The sequence below is a fragment of the Octopus sinensis genome, linkage group LG23 (genome assembly GCF_006345805.1).
Source record: "Octopus sinensis linkage group LG23, ASM634580v1, whole genome shotgun sequence".
NCBI classification, from domain to species: Eukaryota; Metazoa; Mollusca; class Cephalopoda; order Octopoda; family Octopodidae; genus Octopus; species Octopus sinensis.
Window position 1 is genome coordinate 30436992 of NC_043019.1, and position 19351 is coordinate 30456342.

The 19351-nt window shown below is 36.9% G+C and overlaps 1 protein-coding gene across 2 annotated transcripts in view; it reads right to left on the reverse strand.

Annotated features, from left to right (window-relative positions):
• LOC115223573 (cytohesin-1) overlaps positions 1-19351 on the reverse strand; it is a 202980-nt gene that overhangs the window by 183023 nt on the left and 606 nt on the right. The window contains exon 2 of one of the 2 annotated variants that reach the window (XM_036512577.1): positions 14583-14667. In XM_036512577.1, the coding sequence (XP_036368470.1) occupies positions 14583-14634 (52 nt within the window). In that variant the 5' untranslated portion in view covers positions 14635-14667. Of the gene's footprint in view, positions 1-14582; positions 15094-19351 lie in introns of those variants that run through there. The other variant, XM_029794210.2, reaches the window with a different exon arrangement.

Sequence of the window (19351 nt, forward strand, 5' to 3'; positions counted from 1 at the left end):
AGACACTTGCCCAAGGTGCCACGCAGTGGGACTGAACCTGGAACCATCTTAATGACTAAAAATAAAAAGGAAAATTTCTTTCTCTCTCTCTCTCTATATATATCTATATATATATATATATATATATATCATCGGTTAACGTCCACTTTCCATGCTAATAAGCAGTATTTAAATATATATCAATAACTACAATAAACATAGACAGGTAAACAGCTAGAAATAGCTGCAAGTTTTTCCACAGATGTTGACTTGTAAAAACTCAAGAGAAACATTCAAGATATCAGTTTTCACTGGTCTAGGAGGGCCTGCAAAGACCATGGACACTGCTTCTTTCTCCAAACTCAACAAATATTTAAAAAAATAAACAAATAATTTGAAAAAGCTAGTTTGTAAGATTTCATTTTCTGTATAAGCCATATATTTCAACAAATATATAAACCTGTTTAATAAGATCTGGGTCATATTTTTAACTGGTGCAGACAGACAAAACATTTTAAATTTATATTTCATCTAGTTTCAGCTCACAAGCTGTGACCATGCTGGGGCACCGCCATTGTGTAAAAAAAAAAAGAAAGAAAGAAAGAAAAGCAATTTAATTCTCTATTTTGCTGAGTAATCCATATTATAAAATAAATTCATGTCTTTTTCTCTTTTTTTTGTTTTGCTCCAGTTGTTCTGAGATTGCTGAAAGGTCACTTAAATTGAAGCAATGAATCAAAACAAGTCAGCTTTGGCGGTTGTGCTATTGTTGGACCAGAGATATGACAAGAAAACAAAAAAAGAAAATGGTCACCAAGGGAGGGAGTGCACAAACACATGGAATGAATAAATAACAGCAAAGCATTGTTGTTGCTGTTTACCCCTTCAGATCAGGTTTGATCATTTATGCTCAAAGACAAATCAGCCACAACCATCCTATCATGCCTGTCCCGTCCTATATATTTTTTTTATTTTTTAAAGGGCAGCAGAGTATGATTTAAGAGGAGAATTTATTTCTTTACTACCCACAAGGGGCTAAACATAGAGGGGACAAACAAGGACAGACAAAGGGATTAAGTCGATTACATCGACCCCAGTGCGTAACTAGTACTTAATTTATCGACCCCGAAAGGATGAAAGGCAAAGTCGAGGAGAACTGGCAGCTAATTCTAGCAGGTTGAGCAACCAGATAGATGCTCACTCTCTGATTGGTACAGTATAGTATCCATTATACACTATGGTGTGGTACTGTAATTGTTTAACCCCAGTTCATTCCTGATTGAAATAGATTTATCATCATTTTAACATTCACTTTTCCATGCTCACATTGGCCAGACAGAGTTTATTGAAGCAGACTTTCTATGGCCAGATGCCCTTCCTGTCACCAACCCTCACCTGTTTCCAGGCAAGGTAATATTTCCTTATGGCCAAAGTTTTTCTTGCACAATACTGGAAATGAATGACACAGCTACTGTGACAATTACACTCATAACTATCACACAATGTCAAAATAAGAAGATACACACACAAACTGGTTTTACTCAGTCAACCAAATGCACTTACAAGGCTTTGGTTGATCCAGATTTGTAAGAAGACACTTGTCCTGGGCACCACAGTGGGACAGAACACAGAACCAAACTTCTTACCACACAGCCACACTTGTACCTATAAACAAGGATATTTCAGCCAAGGTCATCTTGTCCTATTTTTTTTAGATCTATGGAACACGCGGTCAGATATATTTTCTTGGAATTGTTTTTAAGACAGCAGGGTGTATTGTGTGATCTGGTTGTTGTCTATAGCCTGAGAGATGATCTAAAGTTACATTTGTTACCTAAAAGGATGTCCTGTAACCTTACCAGGTACCACTTTAGGTTTTAAATTTCTAAAATGTCAAAAGAAAAAAAGCTTCCGGTTTGAGCTGCCTCACAGAAGCTCCCCTATTGGCTCACAGCATGAAGAGACATGTAAATAACTTGATTTTTTTACAGGTCATTAGCACACTACAGAACATTTATCTGCTGATATACATTTGTACATTTTTGTTTTGCTTTAGGAGCGATCTAAGACAAAATACAAGAATATATCATTGGTTTGTTTTAACCATCACAACTGGAGCACATGGGACATAATCATTGGAGCACAGCATTCATAAACGTTCTTGGTTAAAATTAAGTTTGGATACAATAAATTATTACAAGGGGGAAGAAAAAAATGACTACCAATGAGATTGAACCCGCAAGTCCAAGTCTTGATATAGCAATTAGAAAAATAGAAATTTGTTCAGATATATAACCTAAGTCTGTTACATTAACACAGGGCTGCAAATTTGAAAAAAAAAGGTTATAACAGAGATTTGAATCAATTCCAATATATAACTGATGCTTCATTTATATTAACTCAGGAAAAGATTGGTATCTGCCAAAGAGGGAAGCCTCCAAGTGGTTGACCAACCTACTAAACAGAAACAGTAGCTAATTCTTCCACAAATCACACTAAGTTACTATCTTAAAAATATATTCCCTTTATTCATAAGACCTTGCAAAGTACTTGGTGACCCTGTCGTTGCTGGCATCACATAAAAAGTACAGGAGCAGGTGTCACATAAAAAAGGCACTGGTGCTGGCGCCATGTAAAAAAAAAAAGCAATGGTGCTGGTTCCACTTAAAAAGCATCAAATACACTGTCGAGTGCTTAGTGTTAAGAGAGTAATCAAGCTGTAGAAATCATACCAAAACAGACATTGGAACCTGGTGCAGCTCGTGCTCTTGCCAGCTCCAGTCAAACCATCCAACCCATGGCAGTATGGAAACCAGATGCTAAATGATGATGATGATGACATACTGAATTACAGAACAATGAAATTACGAGTGCAAACATTTAATTATTTTTAGACAGAGCCTCTGGCCCAGATGCCTGCAACATTGTGTATTCCAAAATCAACTCTGGAGAAATAAAAAGTAATAGCGAACCACAATAACACCTGATCTGTAAAAGAATGTCATTAAACAAAGCAAAGATACTTAGTCCAGTAAACACTATCAAACACATATAATATAATATATGTACTTTGCTAGTTTGCCAGTAGGCTGCAATTTGGTGTGGGCAGGCAAGCAAAACACATACTTCGGGTATATGTGTTTGATAATGTCAACACCACCAGCACTGTTTCTAACTCACATTTGAACATAGTACAGTGTTCTGCTTTGGCCATTCTGCAGTACTTTAGTACAAGCCAATGAAGGAGACTATTTCAGGGCTGGAAGAACCATTTTAGTACCAAGCACAAATTACAAGAGCATAAGAACCTGTAGGATTTCATCCTTAACCCCTTTTGTTACCCTATTTATTTTGAACCACACCATCTTTATTTTTAATTGATTTTGAAAATAGTAAAGAATTTACTAAAATATCTTGGTCATTACTGCAGTAAGTGAAATATAAATTAAGATGAAATTTTCAGGTGCAGGAGTGGCTTACATGGTTCTGGGTTCAGTCCCACAGTGTGGCACCTTGGGCAAGTGTCATCTACTATAGCCACAGGCTGACCAAAGCCTTGTGAGTGGATTTGGTAGACTGAAACTGAAAGAAGCCTGTCATATGTGTGTGTGTCTGTTTGTCCCCCACCATCATTTGACAACCAGTGTTGGTTTGTTTACATCCCTGTAACTTAGCAGTTCAGCAAAAGATACCAAACAATAAGTACCAAGTTTTAAATAAATAAAACAGTAGGGTAGATTCATTCAGTTAAGACCTTTCAAGGCACGACCCAAGAGTTGTTGCAGTCCAATGATAAACAAGTAAAAACAATAAAAAAGAAAAGAAAAAGATCTCTAGAAAGCAACTACATCTTAATTTCTCAGTTTTCCAGGTTTCTGTATCCAAAGACCAAGTCTGTTCCCCCATTCATCTAAGCTTTCACAAACCAGCAACCAATGACAGCACACCCAACCAACAGATATTTAAATACAGATTATTGTTATCTTATATAATTGCATCTGTATGTGTGTGTGTGTGTGTGTGACTTTGTATAAACAACTATTCATGATGAGACCAGAGCAAAGATAAGTAGTGCCAATTCTGGAGAATTGGACCAGCTGGGAAAACCATTTACAATATAATACTCAAGTACTTGTAACCTAAATGAAATTAGATAAGATGTCTGGAGTAAAATTTCATTGTCATCATCGTCGTGAGCAGATAGAAGCATTAACACACGGGACAAAATGTTTAGCAGCATTTTGTCTGTCTTTACATTCTGCATTCAAATTCTGTTGATGTTGACTTCATCTTTCATGGTTCATGAAATAAGTACCAGTCAAGCACAAGGGTCAATGTAATCAACTAGCCCCAACATCTTAAAAATTTCAGGCTGTGTACCTATAGTAGAAAGGATTATTACTATTATTAGAGCAGTAGATTTGCAGAATCCTTACTGTTGGGGAAAAGGCTTTGCAGTATTTGTTCTGGCTTTACAATCTGAGTTCAAATCTTCTTGGGGTCATCTTTGTCTTTCACTCCTTCAGGATCAATAAAATTCAGCGCCAGTCAAGCACTGGGGGTGGATAGTATTGACTAAGACCTTCCCCATAAAATTGTTAGCTTTGTCCTAAATTAGAAATAATAATGATAATGATGTCAAATTTTGGTACCAAGGCCAGCAATTTTGGTGAAGTAGGTGGGTGGGGGTTATAAATCGATTAAATCAACCCCAGTGCTCTCAACTTGTACTTATTCCATTGACTCCAAAAGAATGAAAAGCAAAGTCAATCTTGTAGGAATTTGAACTCAGAAGGTAAATACAGACAAAAATACTGCTAATCACTTTGCTTGGTGTCCTAACGATTCTGCCAACCGTTTGCCGGTGGCACATAAAAAAGCACCAACCAAACATAGCCGATGCCAGTACCCCAAGACTGGCTCCTGCACAGGTGGCATGTAAAAAGCACCAACAGATCGTGGCTGATGCCAGTACCCACTGACTGGCTCTTGCGCCAATGGCATGTAAAAAGCACCATCTGAACGTGATCGATGCCAGGCCTGCCTGACTGGTTCCTGTGCTGGTGGCACATAAAAAGCACCCACTACACTCTTGGAGTGGTTGGCATTAGGAAGGGCATCCAGCTGTAGAAACATTGCCAGATTAGATCGGAGCCTGGTGCAGCCGCTGGCTCTCCAGACCATAGTCACACTGTCCAACCCATGCTAGCATGGAAAATGGACATTAAACGGTGATGATAATGATGACACCAAGAAAATATAATCACACCACACAAAACTTAATCATAAGCAGCATGCAACCAGAATCCTCATGAACTGACCCAAATATTCAATGTCATAATCACAGAGGATCAGACAGCAGCTCATTTTGTAACATATGGTAAAACTACATCTCAATAACAAGCCTTTCACTTCAGACTCACAAAGCTCAGGTCAGACCCACAAATGACTACTGTGTTAACATCTGGGATAGTGCTTGCTGTTGTTGCTATATCCAGCTACTAGTAGCTGGATATAGCAACTGATTGGCATAAAGTCAATCTCGCACAATTTAGCCTCTACTGTCCAAGCTTGTTTCTTTGTGTTTGTCACCACAAACTCGTTTAGGCTTAGCAGCCCCTGCTGTTTGATTTCACTGTCAAAATGGGTGACAAAAGGTCACCCATTTTGACCCTCTTCAAAATCCCAAATTTTATTTAATTTGCTTTGCGGGAGAAACTGTTTTATCTAAGGCATATTTTGTCGTGAAAAGCTCGAAATATGGATTAGAAAAATAGCCGACAACTGATGAAGGGTCATTGTTTGTGTCGTTTGTCTTGTTTTCCATATTTTTTTGTTGTTTACGTTTTGTGACGTCCTGTGCCCACATATGCATGTACGTATACATGTAAATATGTACATATACATATGTATATATGCACACATGCATGCATATGCACATATATATGCATGCATATGCATATATACTCACATGTATATATATATATATAATATATATATATATGCATATATATATATACATATATGCATATATATATATACATGCATATATATATATGCATATATATATATACATGCATATATATATATATATATATACACACACACATATATGTATGCACACACATATATACATGCATATGTGTGTGTGTATATATATATATGTGTGTGTGTGTATATATATATATATATATATATATATATATATATATATATATAATGTACGATGTGTTTGGGTATGTGTCAGTGTGCGACACGTAAATTCCACGAGGAACGTCATGGGATGGTAATGGAAAAAGATTCTAAGTGGCGACGCAATAAAAAAAACCACGAACTCTATCACATGCTGTCATTCTCCATTTTGTGTGAATGGAAACATTCATCGAACACACAAACACATCATATATACAGGCTACAAAAGCACTAACAATACTCACAAACACAGCATAGACAACAATGAAGCACTAACGACACATGCACGCGAGTGCATATATAGGCAGCAATAAAGCACCAATACGCACACACACACACAGCTAATCAGATCATTCATCGATATGACTAAGTCATGAAAAATGACACCCTAAAGGGATAGTCGCCTTATTGGAAGAGTTACCTCCCTTACTTTCCTCCTGACTCATGCGTGTTTTAAAACGATGGAGACCAAAGTTTCCTTCGATTCATTCATTGACACCATGGATTATTTGCAAGAAAACAAACTATACCACACACAAACATATATATATATATATAAATATATTATATTAAATTAGAGATAAAACCACTATTAGGCAAATCATACAATGAAAAACTTAAGCCAATACATAAGATTATTTAATTTATATTATTTAAATATATAACAAAATTATTAAAAAAATATAATTAATATCTGATTTTTCCCTGTAAGTTTGGATTTATTCCCTAATATTTATTATATATAAATATATATATATATATACACGCAGCTCAAAAGTAAATAGACACCTGTTTTTTTTTGAAAGATTTACTTCTAGAAATAAAGTAACGTCATTTGATGAATTCAAATTAAATACAGAATTTAATTTGAATTTAGTAAAGATGCACAGTTTTTAATGATTTAAGCCCTTTGGCCTTCGTATCCATGAATAGCGTTCACACATAAAACGGTAAAAATGACCGTGTGGTGTTACCTATAATTTTGAATAATTTGTCACTCATAAGCACTACTAATTCTTCGTTCATTAGCCACAAGGGCGATAAAAATACACACACAAAAAAAATCTCCCAGCTTGGCAGTTTATCATCAATCAGTTACTCGACTGTATGTAACCTTCTCCGATCCCGGAAGTGATACACGACATCACAATTACTTTGGGGGTAGGATGGGGAGATGAGAGATTATAATCGATTAAATTGATTGCCTAGTAATTAACAAAATGAAGAAATCAAAAATGCTTTATTAAAAAAAAATTGAATTGATTTTTTTTCTTTCATCCAAATAAAAACAATGTAATATTGATTACGCCAATATTACATTATATTATATTATATAGGGATGAACAGGACAAATCGCCGTTCCAGCCGTGCCCGAGTCGTCATTTTAGAGATCTATAGGACTACAACCTCATCCAACCCCAACCGTTTCCCTCCTCCTTTAAGGCTGCTAGTTGACTTGTGATGGCTGCAGAGGTTAATTTGCCGTTTAGTCCTCCGTGACCCCGTTCTAGCACTCACCCACCCATAAACTGCACCTACTGGAATTCCTTCCACGCCCAATTTTCCTTCTGCAGACATTAACGGATCAATTTGGGAGGATCCGTAAGTAAAAGTGATGAATACAACTACTGCACTTATCCCACACAAACACACACACGCGTATATATATATAAACATGTACGTATACTCATACACGTGGGTATATATACATACGTACGTAAGCAAGCATTCATAAGCTTATCAACAGCCAATGTAGTTACTCTGTAATTATCAACATTATCTGTTCTGAAAGTGGTAGTTTGCACACCCTATCACTGGTAAACACACTACAGACACTAAGTGGGTCTCTTTGCGGATTATTTACATCTATATTATTTCTATTTCATAGGTTTCATCGTAGAACTTTACAATAGAGATGAGGGATCATCCATCTACATGATCACACAGCTTGCTGGAAATGGTAGCTAATTCTCCCTCAAATGCATACCCCTCACTTCCTCAAATAATAATAATATAAATAAAGATTCATACTAAACTCTACCCCCAACATAAGATAGGCTGGGGACCTAGAAATTATGTTACAAACTGCCGTTCAAACCGAAAAGATCCTAGGCTGGTCATAGATGGGGCGTTTTTAATCACAGGTCTGCTGGGTTAAGGCTGGCCCGTGGCTATACAACATCAATACACACACAGAAGACGCAAGAGAAGGCAGGAAAAGAAGAAGGAGTAAATAGCTTAAATAAGTTGTTAATATGAAAGTATAAAGAAAAAAAAATCAAGAACAACAACAATATGAAGATGATTATTGTTATCTATAGCCAAGGACAACACTGATCAAACAAAACTATGTTCAAAGGCTTCCCAACTATGTCTGACTCTTTTGTACATCTGAGATTATTATCCACTGTATCTTTCACTTTAAGGTGGTACACAAATTAGTTTATAAGCAGCTGATCTATGTTATAGATCAGGGAAGAAAAATCGAGTACGTCTTCCTTGAAGAGCAGTCAACAGTTCATGAAACGGTCTGTCAGGAAACTCCCCTTTTCCTCCCCCAAATGTCAATAATATAAAATGAATGTGCATACATTTTTATTTAATTCACATAAGGCATTATGATATTTCAATATATTTCAGGTCTTCTGGTTTACACCGTGTTGAGCATAGATAAATATTGTTAAATAAAATGAAGTGATTTTAAACTCTTTAAAATCGCCAAATGCCACAGTAAAGAACTGTATCAATAAGAAACTTGTCTTCTGCATAGCCCTTTTGTTACCATATTTCTGTTCAATACACCAAACAGATCTATGATTAAAAAGCATTCAGTATATGGCAATTCCACTTGTTAGGGATATACAAGATTATGACTAGTAGAATGCAATGTTTGAGGAAGACTTGGCTGCAATTTCTAGTAGTGGAACTACCATGCAGAGGCTTCACTGGAAGTGAGTGGGTGTAAAAATGAAATAATTGCCTTTTAGTAAATATCTATGACAGGGCACTTACAAAATTTTTTAGGGAGTTGCAAAGTCCTTGGGGAGTGAAAGGCGAGACACCAGAAATTAGAAGTGTGGGGGCGGAAATGACAAATGAAGCCTGGTGGACAGAGTACAATAAAGGAACAGAGGCTATTGTAATTGTAAAAAACAGGGGCAGATGAAACAGGAACACCTGGCAAAATGTAGGATGAGTTATCACACAACAAACAAGGTCAATGGAATTTTGGAATTTATCGCTTCCTGTTGACACAAAGGCCAGGATTGGGTTGATCAAAGGCATTCCAGCCTTAGCCCAGCTCATATATATATATATATATATATATATATATATATATATTTATTTAAAAAGGAGATGTGGAACACGAGTTGTGATATATAAAAAAAGGAAATGAAGAAAATGCTGACAAAATAATTTAAGTAATTTAATTAGGTGAAAGTTCTTTTTACCGGTTGCGCATTTTGTTATGCTTATCAAAAGAAATTTTTTTAAGAGAGATAGAGTTCCTTTCTGATAGATTTTTTCCTCTTATCTTTATATATATATATATATATATATATATATATATAATACAAAATGGGACAAGAACGCAAAACATCCGGATAGCTAGGTGATACAAAAATGGGACAACAAAACATCCAGATAGACGATACAAAGAAAACAAGGACGGGTCATTCGAAGCCCTCTAATCCTCAGTCAAGTACTAGATTGTCCTATCTTTTAGCAGCTCGGTCAACGGCCTACATCATCCTCAGGTGTTGGCTACTCCCAGCGAGTTGAATACCTATTTCTTTATTACCCACAAAAAGGCTAAACATAGAGGGGACAAACAAGGACAGACATAGGTATTAAGTCGATTACATCGACCCCAGTGAGTAACTGGTGCTTGATTTATCGACCCCGAAAGGATGAAAGGCAAAGTCGACCTCGGCGGAATTTGAACTCAGAACGCAGCGAGTTGAATACCATGAATCGCCATCTCAGTTTCTCTTGTGCTGTCCTTAACGCATTCAGTGTATTTCAATACGCCACTTTGATATTATCCATAGTTATAATTCATAGTTTTCTTCTTCCTCTCTTCCCATCCATTCTGAATTCTATTAAGAACTTCTGTAAACCAATTTCTTCTAATTAAATCTCCAAAATATTTTAGCTTTCTCTCTTTGATAGTATCTTCTATTTGGCCCACATCAAAGACATTTTATCTTTGCACGGATTACACTCTCTATATTTCTAGTAGGTGGAACTGTTGTTAGAAGGTTCAGTCGAGCATATTGTCCCCAATATATAATGTTTTTCCCAGCAGATGTCATTCGTTGTAGAGGAAGTGCCGCAGTCGATCAAATCTACTCCAATACACGACAGCTGTTCTATCTACTCGAACCCAGAAGATGAAATGTAAACTCAGAAATATTAGTGGGGAAAAAACATGACTAGACACCGCATGGAGTTATAACCAGCTATTCTGTCGATTCAACAAATAAACCACCGAATCAGCGATTCAATGAAACTTCTACATGGTCAATAGATATACTAAAAATAACAGCCAATCCCCTCTCAAATCACACTCCACCGTCTTTAAAAAGAAAAGTATAAAGAATGTAGGTTACTTTCCTATTATCGACAGCCAACTGGCCAATTTTTATTATCATTATTATTATTATTTACAAATGAATTAATAAATAAATTCCTGAGACAGGTGTAATATTCGTTCGTCGGACTTTCAGAATAGCTATCTTTACCTCATGCAGACTTTCCTTAAACCTAACCCTAAGAGGGCAAGGAATTGCGGGAATGTTTCGTTCTGGGAAATAATAATTTTTTTAAACCAAAACATTTCTGTTTTTAAATTATTTTTGCGCTCCTATTCCGTGTCCTTTTCCAGTAAAATTTTTTACTAGGGCTTTTCTCCATGAGGTAAGTGATAGCTATTCCGAAACTCCACCGATTTACACCCGTTTCACGAATGTAATTGCATAGTAAATAATAATAATAATAATTCGTTCGTTTATTGGCCACAAGGGCTAACAAAAATCAATTAAAACATAAAGGGACAAAAACACAGGACGAAAGTTACAAAGGGTTTTGTCCGTTTGAAAAAGTCCGTGTATATAATAATAATAAAAATTGGCTGCCGATAATTGGAAAGTACCGAAGATAGTAAGTGTGAGAATGAATTAAGCTTGAAGAGACGAGATGGTCATGGCTTGGAATACTGTTCGGTCAGGCCTAACCCGAGGCAGAGTATTCGCCTCAGGACTCACACGAAATAAGCATCTAAAATTGTCTCAAATGTAGTTGCTTTTGCTTAGATATTATAATCGTAGATAACATATGATGCCCTGTGATCAGGTTACAGTAATCAAGAGAGGATGCCTCAAGTGTAAGCAATAACAAATGTCTGTTGATATCACTGAGAGAGAAATAACTTTGCTAACATAACTTCCAATGTTCATTTATAAACATGTTTTCCGAAGTATGTCACCATTACATACTTTGATCTTCATCTGCATCCATAGAAACACAATGATATCACACACCCACACAAACACACACGTTTTGAGTATACAACGCACACATATCACTTAAACCAAATTCTGGATAGACATGAAAAAGATGTTTACTTTGTTCAATATTGTCTGCATGCAATCACACATATATATCACACTCACAAGAAGAAATAACGTGTGTGTATATGTATATATATATATATATATATAGAGAGAGAGAGAGAGAGAGAGAGAGAGAGAGAGATGTGTGTGTTTATGGTATGGAAATCTTGAGATAGTTGAAACGTTTCCACGTTTTGTCGCAGTAGTGTTTGTGTGAGTACATACACATGTATTATGTGTGTACGTGTTGTCTGATGAACGGCAACGAGAAACTCAGAGTAACAAATTTTGTTGAATTTTCTGCTGCTTTAAATAAAGCATATTACTCTACCACTGGTATTTGATTACTCTTTTTTTTTCACCTGTGTAATTATATATTATTTTTACTCCGGTATATATATATATAGCGCGGACGCGATCCTATCTAATTCTATTCCAGCCTATGTCTTGTAAAATGTAAGTAGATCTTGGTACCGACAGAATTCCCTGTGGCATTTATTTCATCACATACAACGTCCAAAAGCCAGCAGATGTTCCTGCTTTTCTTATTTATCGTACAACCACCGATATCTTCAAGTCTTTCTCCCACTATCCCCTTTACCAAATGATTCCTTCAATAGACACAGTCATACAGAGGCGATAGGTGGAACAAAAACCATCAACATTAAATGCATTCTAACAGGTGCTGTACAAGACTACAAAATAAGGTAGGATGAGGGAACAGTTAATTACACTGAACCCTTGTATTTAGCTGGTATTTATTTTATCGTTCCCAGTTAAGGGATGCAAAGATGAAAGGCAAAATTGACTCGAATGGAAATTGAACTCAGGACGTAAAGAGGCGTGACTAAGTACACTAATATTTTTTTTTACTACTGGCACAAGGCCTGAATTTTTTTTGTGGGGAGCGGGGCAGTCTATTAACGATAACAGTCCTTTCCAGCATAGGTACAAGGCCTCAAATTTAAATGGGGGAAAGAATGTGTTTGTCGGTTATTGCATCGACCGCCCAGGTGATTTGTAACGGGTACAAGGTCAAAAATAAGGTCCAGTGGATAACGTCAAACTTGCAGTACTTAGTCAACTGACATCCGGCAAGGCTAAAAAAACAATACTGCCCAAGTCAACATTCGAACAAGGAGATATGAAGAGACTTAATCGTCGCTAAGGCACGGACAACTACCATTTTAGGGACCTAGAAGAATTCAGGGGGAGGTAATTAGTTGGGTTTGGCGTGCTAACAACCACTTTACCAGAATCATTCGTTCGGATGGATTGTGTGGGAAGAGGGTCGAAATTTGTGGCGCAAATTAATGAGAATATCGATACTTGGGTCAATTTATGTAACAATATATTTCTTACTGGTATTCTTTGAATTGAATGAATATTTTAAAATACTCTTTTGAAACTGGATAAACCACATTTATTAAACAAATTATGATTTGGCATTATGGCATATCTACACAAGTTTGTTCTTCATAGCTTTCACAGAAAAAGACATTTTTATAAAAAATGAAATTCTGCCGTCTCAGCCTTGAGGAAAACAAAGCCAAGGCGTGTGAATCTTTCGAAACTCCTCTTCCCTCCCACACCTTCAAGATTTTTTTTTGTTTGTTTCACACAATAGATTCCGATATAATTGTAGTTCACACTTAGTGAAAGTTCTGAGAAAACAAATCGGTAGTGGGTGGGACACGTTTGTGTAGGTTTACCAACATTATTTCCCAGCTAACAAATCTATTTTATTTACATAAAAAGCCCCCGATGAGAAGAAAAATTTCTATATATCTCTCGTCCGATTCCAGCAGTTTGTAAAAATGGTTACACTGTGATTACCTGCCCCTGAGTCTTCGAGGAACCCTTAATGATCGATGAAGACCGGAATTTGAAATAATTTCCCACTATAGGCACAAGGGCTGAGATTTCGATGGGAGACAGCTGATCGATTATCTAGATCCCTAGCGTTTCAACTGGTACTTATTGCAATCAACCCCGAAAGATGAAAGGCAAAATCGAACTCAGCAGAATTTGAAATAATGATTTCTTTTTATCTTTTATATAAACAGGTTTTTTTTAACATAGCGAACAAGGCCGCACACATTAGATAGGGAATGGTACACACACACATATTGTCAATTATATCAATTATATTTTCATGTTAGTTGTACATGAAAAGTTGGAATCTAAAGGAAACCTTGGAAGGGATGAGAGGCAAAGGTGAGATTTGAACCAATAGTGAACAGAAACAGCGTGTTGCGGAATAAACATTCAAAAATTTAGAGACAGAAAAAGAGAAAATGTATATATATCCACTTATCTCTCTCCCTATCTATATAATATATATATATATATATATATAATATATATACACCCACACTATCACATATATTAATATATTATATATCCACACTACATATATATATAACTATCCACACTAGCATATATATATTATCCACACTATCATATACAGATATAATATATATATATATATATATATATCCACACTATCATATATATATATATTATATCCACACTATCATATATATATATATATATATATACCCACACTATCATATATATATATATATATATATACCCACACTATCAGATATATATAGATATATACCCACACTATCATATATAATATTATATTACACATACTGAAAGGTAAACTGATAGTATTCAAACATTAAAACAGAATTTTTTGTGCTTGATATAAGATATATATATATATATATATATATATATATGTTGAAGAAATAAATACGTAACAGAATAAGCGAAATATTGACAAACCTTTTTCGTCGAAGTTCGTTTCGATGGCATTCCTCACCAATGTGGAACTCATCTTTGGTTATTTTGGGGTTATTCAAGTTGTTTTAAGGTTACCAATTAGTAAAATATGTTATTCACGAATCAACAACAGAAATTTCTGACCCAACGTAAGGGGGTTCATGTGTAGGTAAATCGAACACTTGGTTAATAATACAGATGTGATGTGGTGAATATATGTATATAGATAGATATATATATATGTATATATATTGTAGGAATACCCTGTAGTTTGGTAGTCAATATATTGTGTATGTGTGTGTATAGAGAAGGTGTGAGACAGAGGAAGAAGGGGTTAAGTTGAATTGGTGGCCAACATTATGTAAAAATGGCCAGGAAGAGAGAATAAAAGAAATAGTAACCACCAAGGCCCTCACGACACTCTCTGTTGTCTTTTTGTAAACCGTCTCTTTCTTGCTTTCTTATTTAAACTCTCGTTGTAACAGGGCGAGATTACAACGAGAACTTTAAACTAGCTCGCATCTAACATCTATCTATTCCCAATATCATTCCGTATCCATTCCTATTTTGATATATCGTTCATTCTATTCTGCTATTCTGTTGTTCACTCCTCCGTGAGAATGTGTGTTCGTTTTTCTTTTAATATTCATTCTCTTTCTCTCTCTCTTACCTTTTTTTTTGCTCCTTCCTCTCACTCTTTCTCTCTCCCTTCCCTTTTTACTCCTGATTCTCTCTTTCTCTCTTCCATCCCTTTTCACTCCTGTTTCTCTCTTTCTCTCTTCCCTCCCTTTTCACTCCTGTTTCTCTCTTTCTCTCTGTCCTCCCTTTTCACTCCTGTTTCCCTCTTTCTCTCTTCCCTCCCTTTTCACCCCTGTCTCTCTCTTTCTCTCTCCCCTCCCTTTTTACCCCTGTTTCTCTCTTTCTCTCTTCCATCCCTTTTCACTCCTGTTTCTCTCTTTCTCTCTTCCCTCCCTTTTCACTCCTGTTTCTCTCTTTCTCTCTGTCCTCCCTTTTCACTCCTGTTTCCCTCTTTCTCTCTTCCCTCCCTTTTCACCCCTGTCTCTCTCTTTCTCTCTCCCCTCCGTTTTCACCCCTGTTTCTCTCTTTCTCTCTCCTCCCTTTTCACTCCTGTTTCTCTCTCTCTCTCTCTTCCACGCTTTCTTACTCAGCACTTTATCTTCTACTCTTTCTATATATATATATATTACTCTCTCACTCTATCTTTTACTCACTCTTTCTCGCCTTCTTATTCTATCTGCTACACCCTCTATATATATTTTGCTCTTTCTCTCTTTCGCTTTCTGATTCACTCACTCTATCCTCTACTCTCACTGTATGTTTTGCTCTCTCTCACGCACACTATTTCCTACTCCCTCTCTCTCTCTCTATTTCACTTTGTAACTTTATCATTTGGTTTCTCTATATACTTTGCTCTCTCACGCCTTCTATTTTCTACTCTCTTTCTCTTTCTCATTCACTCTATATCCTACTTTCTCTATATATTATTTGGTTCTCTCTCTCTCTCTCTCTCTCTCTCTCTCTCTCTTGGTAATGTTAATACCACGTTTTCTTTTATGACTACTCCTACTACTACCAACTACCACCACTATCACTACATTCTATACTAACACCGCTACTACCATCTCCAACAACGCCACCACCAGCACCGCTATCACTACTAACACTACAACCGCTGTCACCTCCACCACCAACAACAACAACAACAACACTACCACCACAACCACCACCACTGCTACAACAGCTACTGCTCTTTCCTGCACTTGTCACTTCAGCTCTTCTCTACAGAACGTGATTTCTACTATATCGATTCTTTTCTTTATGCTGTTGTTTGTCTCAGGTGATCGATTCCTATAACTATATCGATCGATTCCACTATTCCGCTATTCCTTCGATCATATTCTCACGATTGCTTGTCCGCGATTCTCTTTTCTCACACGGCCTTTCACTTTCACTCTCTCTATTTCTATCTCTGTCTTTCGCTCTTTCCCTCTCTCCCGTCACATTAATTCTTCCTTCCTTCCCTTCTCTTCTTCCTCACTCATTTCTCTCTACTTTCTCTCCCCCCCCTCTCTCGGAATATTCTACCCACATTGATTCTCTAATTCCGTTATCGCGCTCTCGTGATTGCCACTCCTGAAAACATATATATTCATCCAGAGCCTTGCACCACCACCACCACCACCACCACCACCACTACTACTGTTACTACTACTACTACTACTACTACTACTACTACTACTACTACTGTTACTGCTGTTACTACTACTACTACTACTACTACTACTACTACTACTACTACTACTGTTACTACTGTTACTACTACTACTACTACTACTGTTACTACTACTACTACTACTACTACTACTACTACTACTGTACTACTACTACTACTACTACTACTGTTACTACTACTACTACTACTACTGTTACTACTACTACTACTACTATACTACTACTACTACTACTACTACTACTGTATCAGTTCGATAGAGTAATTATACGTGAACACGGGCGTCTACTACAATTGTATCTATATCTAATGTGGTGGTGGAGGGGAAGGGCAAGGACTACTACTACTACTTGTAAGTTCCCCTCAACATCCCTGCTGACGTTCGCTCTGGCATTGACTTTTGTGACGTCATATTAGTTGCCAGGAAGTAGTAATACGAAACTGGAAACACCTCAGTTGATCATCTTCTTACCTGCATCCCATCATCTATAACTTTATACTGCCGTACTTTACTTCATTACATACACTTTATTTACTTCCACATAAAAGGTAAAACGACCATAATAGCCATAAATGGTTTATATATATATATATATATAGGTTTATATATATATATATATATTCTCTTTCTCTTTCTCTTTTCTCTTTTACTTGTTTCAGTCATTTGACTGCGGCCATGCTGGAGCACCGCCTTTTTTTTAGTCGAGCAAATCGACCCCGGGACTTATTCTTTGTAAGTCCAGTACTTATTCTATCGGTCTCTTTTGCCGAACCGCTAAGTGACGGGGACGTAAACACACCAGCATCGGTTGTCAAGCAATGCTAGGGGGACAAACACAGACACACAAACACACACACATACATACATATATACATATATACGACAGGCTTCTTTCAGTTTCCGTCTACCAAATCCACTCACAAGGCATTGGTCGGCCCGGGGCTATAGCAGAAGACACTTGCCCAAGATGCCACGCAGTAGGACTGAACCCGGAACCATGTGGTTGGTTAGCAACCATACAGTTCCGATTCCTTGGGCAAGTGTCTTCTACTATAGCCTCGGACCAACCAAAGCCTTGTGAGTGGATTTGGTAGACGGAAACTGAAAGAAGCCCGTCGTATATATATGTATATATATGTGTTTGTCTCCCCAACATCGCTTGACAACCGATGCTGGTGTGTTTACGTCCCCGTTACTTAGCGGTTCAGCAAAAGAGACCGATAGGATAAGTACTAGGCTTATATATACATATATTATAGATGGATAGATATTCTTTTACTTGTCTCAGTCATTTCACTGCGGCCTTGCTGGAGCACCGCCTTTAGTCGAACAAATCAACCCCAGGACTTATTCTTTGTGAGCCTACTACTTATTCTACCGGTCTCTTTTGTCGAATCGCTAAGTTATGGGAGTGTAAACACCCCAACATCGGTTGTCAAGCGATGATGGAGGGACAAACACAGACACTCAAATACATACATACATACATACATACATACATAGCCACTAGACACATTTTTTTCTCTCCTTGTTTTTTTTCTGTGTCCCTTTCTGTAGAAGAGCATAGGCTCGAAACGTAAAAGACTTTTTCTATTCCTGAGCGTTATATTAATACATCTGTTTGTTTTGTACACCACCTGTCTTGGTCTTTTGTTTTTTCGTAAACTCTTACTATATATACGATAGGCGTCTTTCATTTCTCGTCTACCAAATCCATCCACAAGGCTTTCCTCGGCCTGAAGATATAATAGAAGACGCCCAAGGTGTTACACAGTACGACTGAGCCTTGAACCATGTGGTTGGGACGCAAGCTTTTTACCACACACTCGCATGCACGCACGCACGCATACACACACATACACACACACGCACACAGACTGCGACCATGCTGGGGCACCGCCTTGAAAAATTTTTAGTTGAATGAATCAACCATAGTACTTATTTTTCCTTTTAAGCCTGGTATTTATTCTATCGGTCTCTTTTACTGAACTGCTAAGTTTCAGGGACATAAACACATCAACACCGGTTGTCAAGCAGTGGCGGGGGGCAAACACAGACACGAAGACACACACACATACACACACACGCACACACCACACACACATACACATACATGCATATATTCATGCATACATACGACGGGCTTCTTTCAGTTTTTGCCTACCAAATTCATTCACAAGGCATTGGCTATAGTGGAAGACACTAGCCCAACGTGCCAGGCTGTGGGATTGAACCTGGAACTAGGATGTTTTATATGTGTTTATGGTTTCATTATAGCAGTCTGATATGAATCCATAAACACATATAAAACATCCAAGGGTATAGTTTTTCCTCTCTGAAGATATGTTCATGTCATATGAATGAAATTCATCGAAACAGCTGTAAGGGATCATGATTAATTTGTTGTTAATAATAAACAATTATTGACTTCCCAATCTCCATTTTCTTTTTCTTCTTTTTTATGAATATAAACTATACGTTTATATATATATATATATATATATATATATAATATAATAC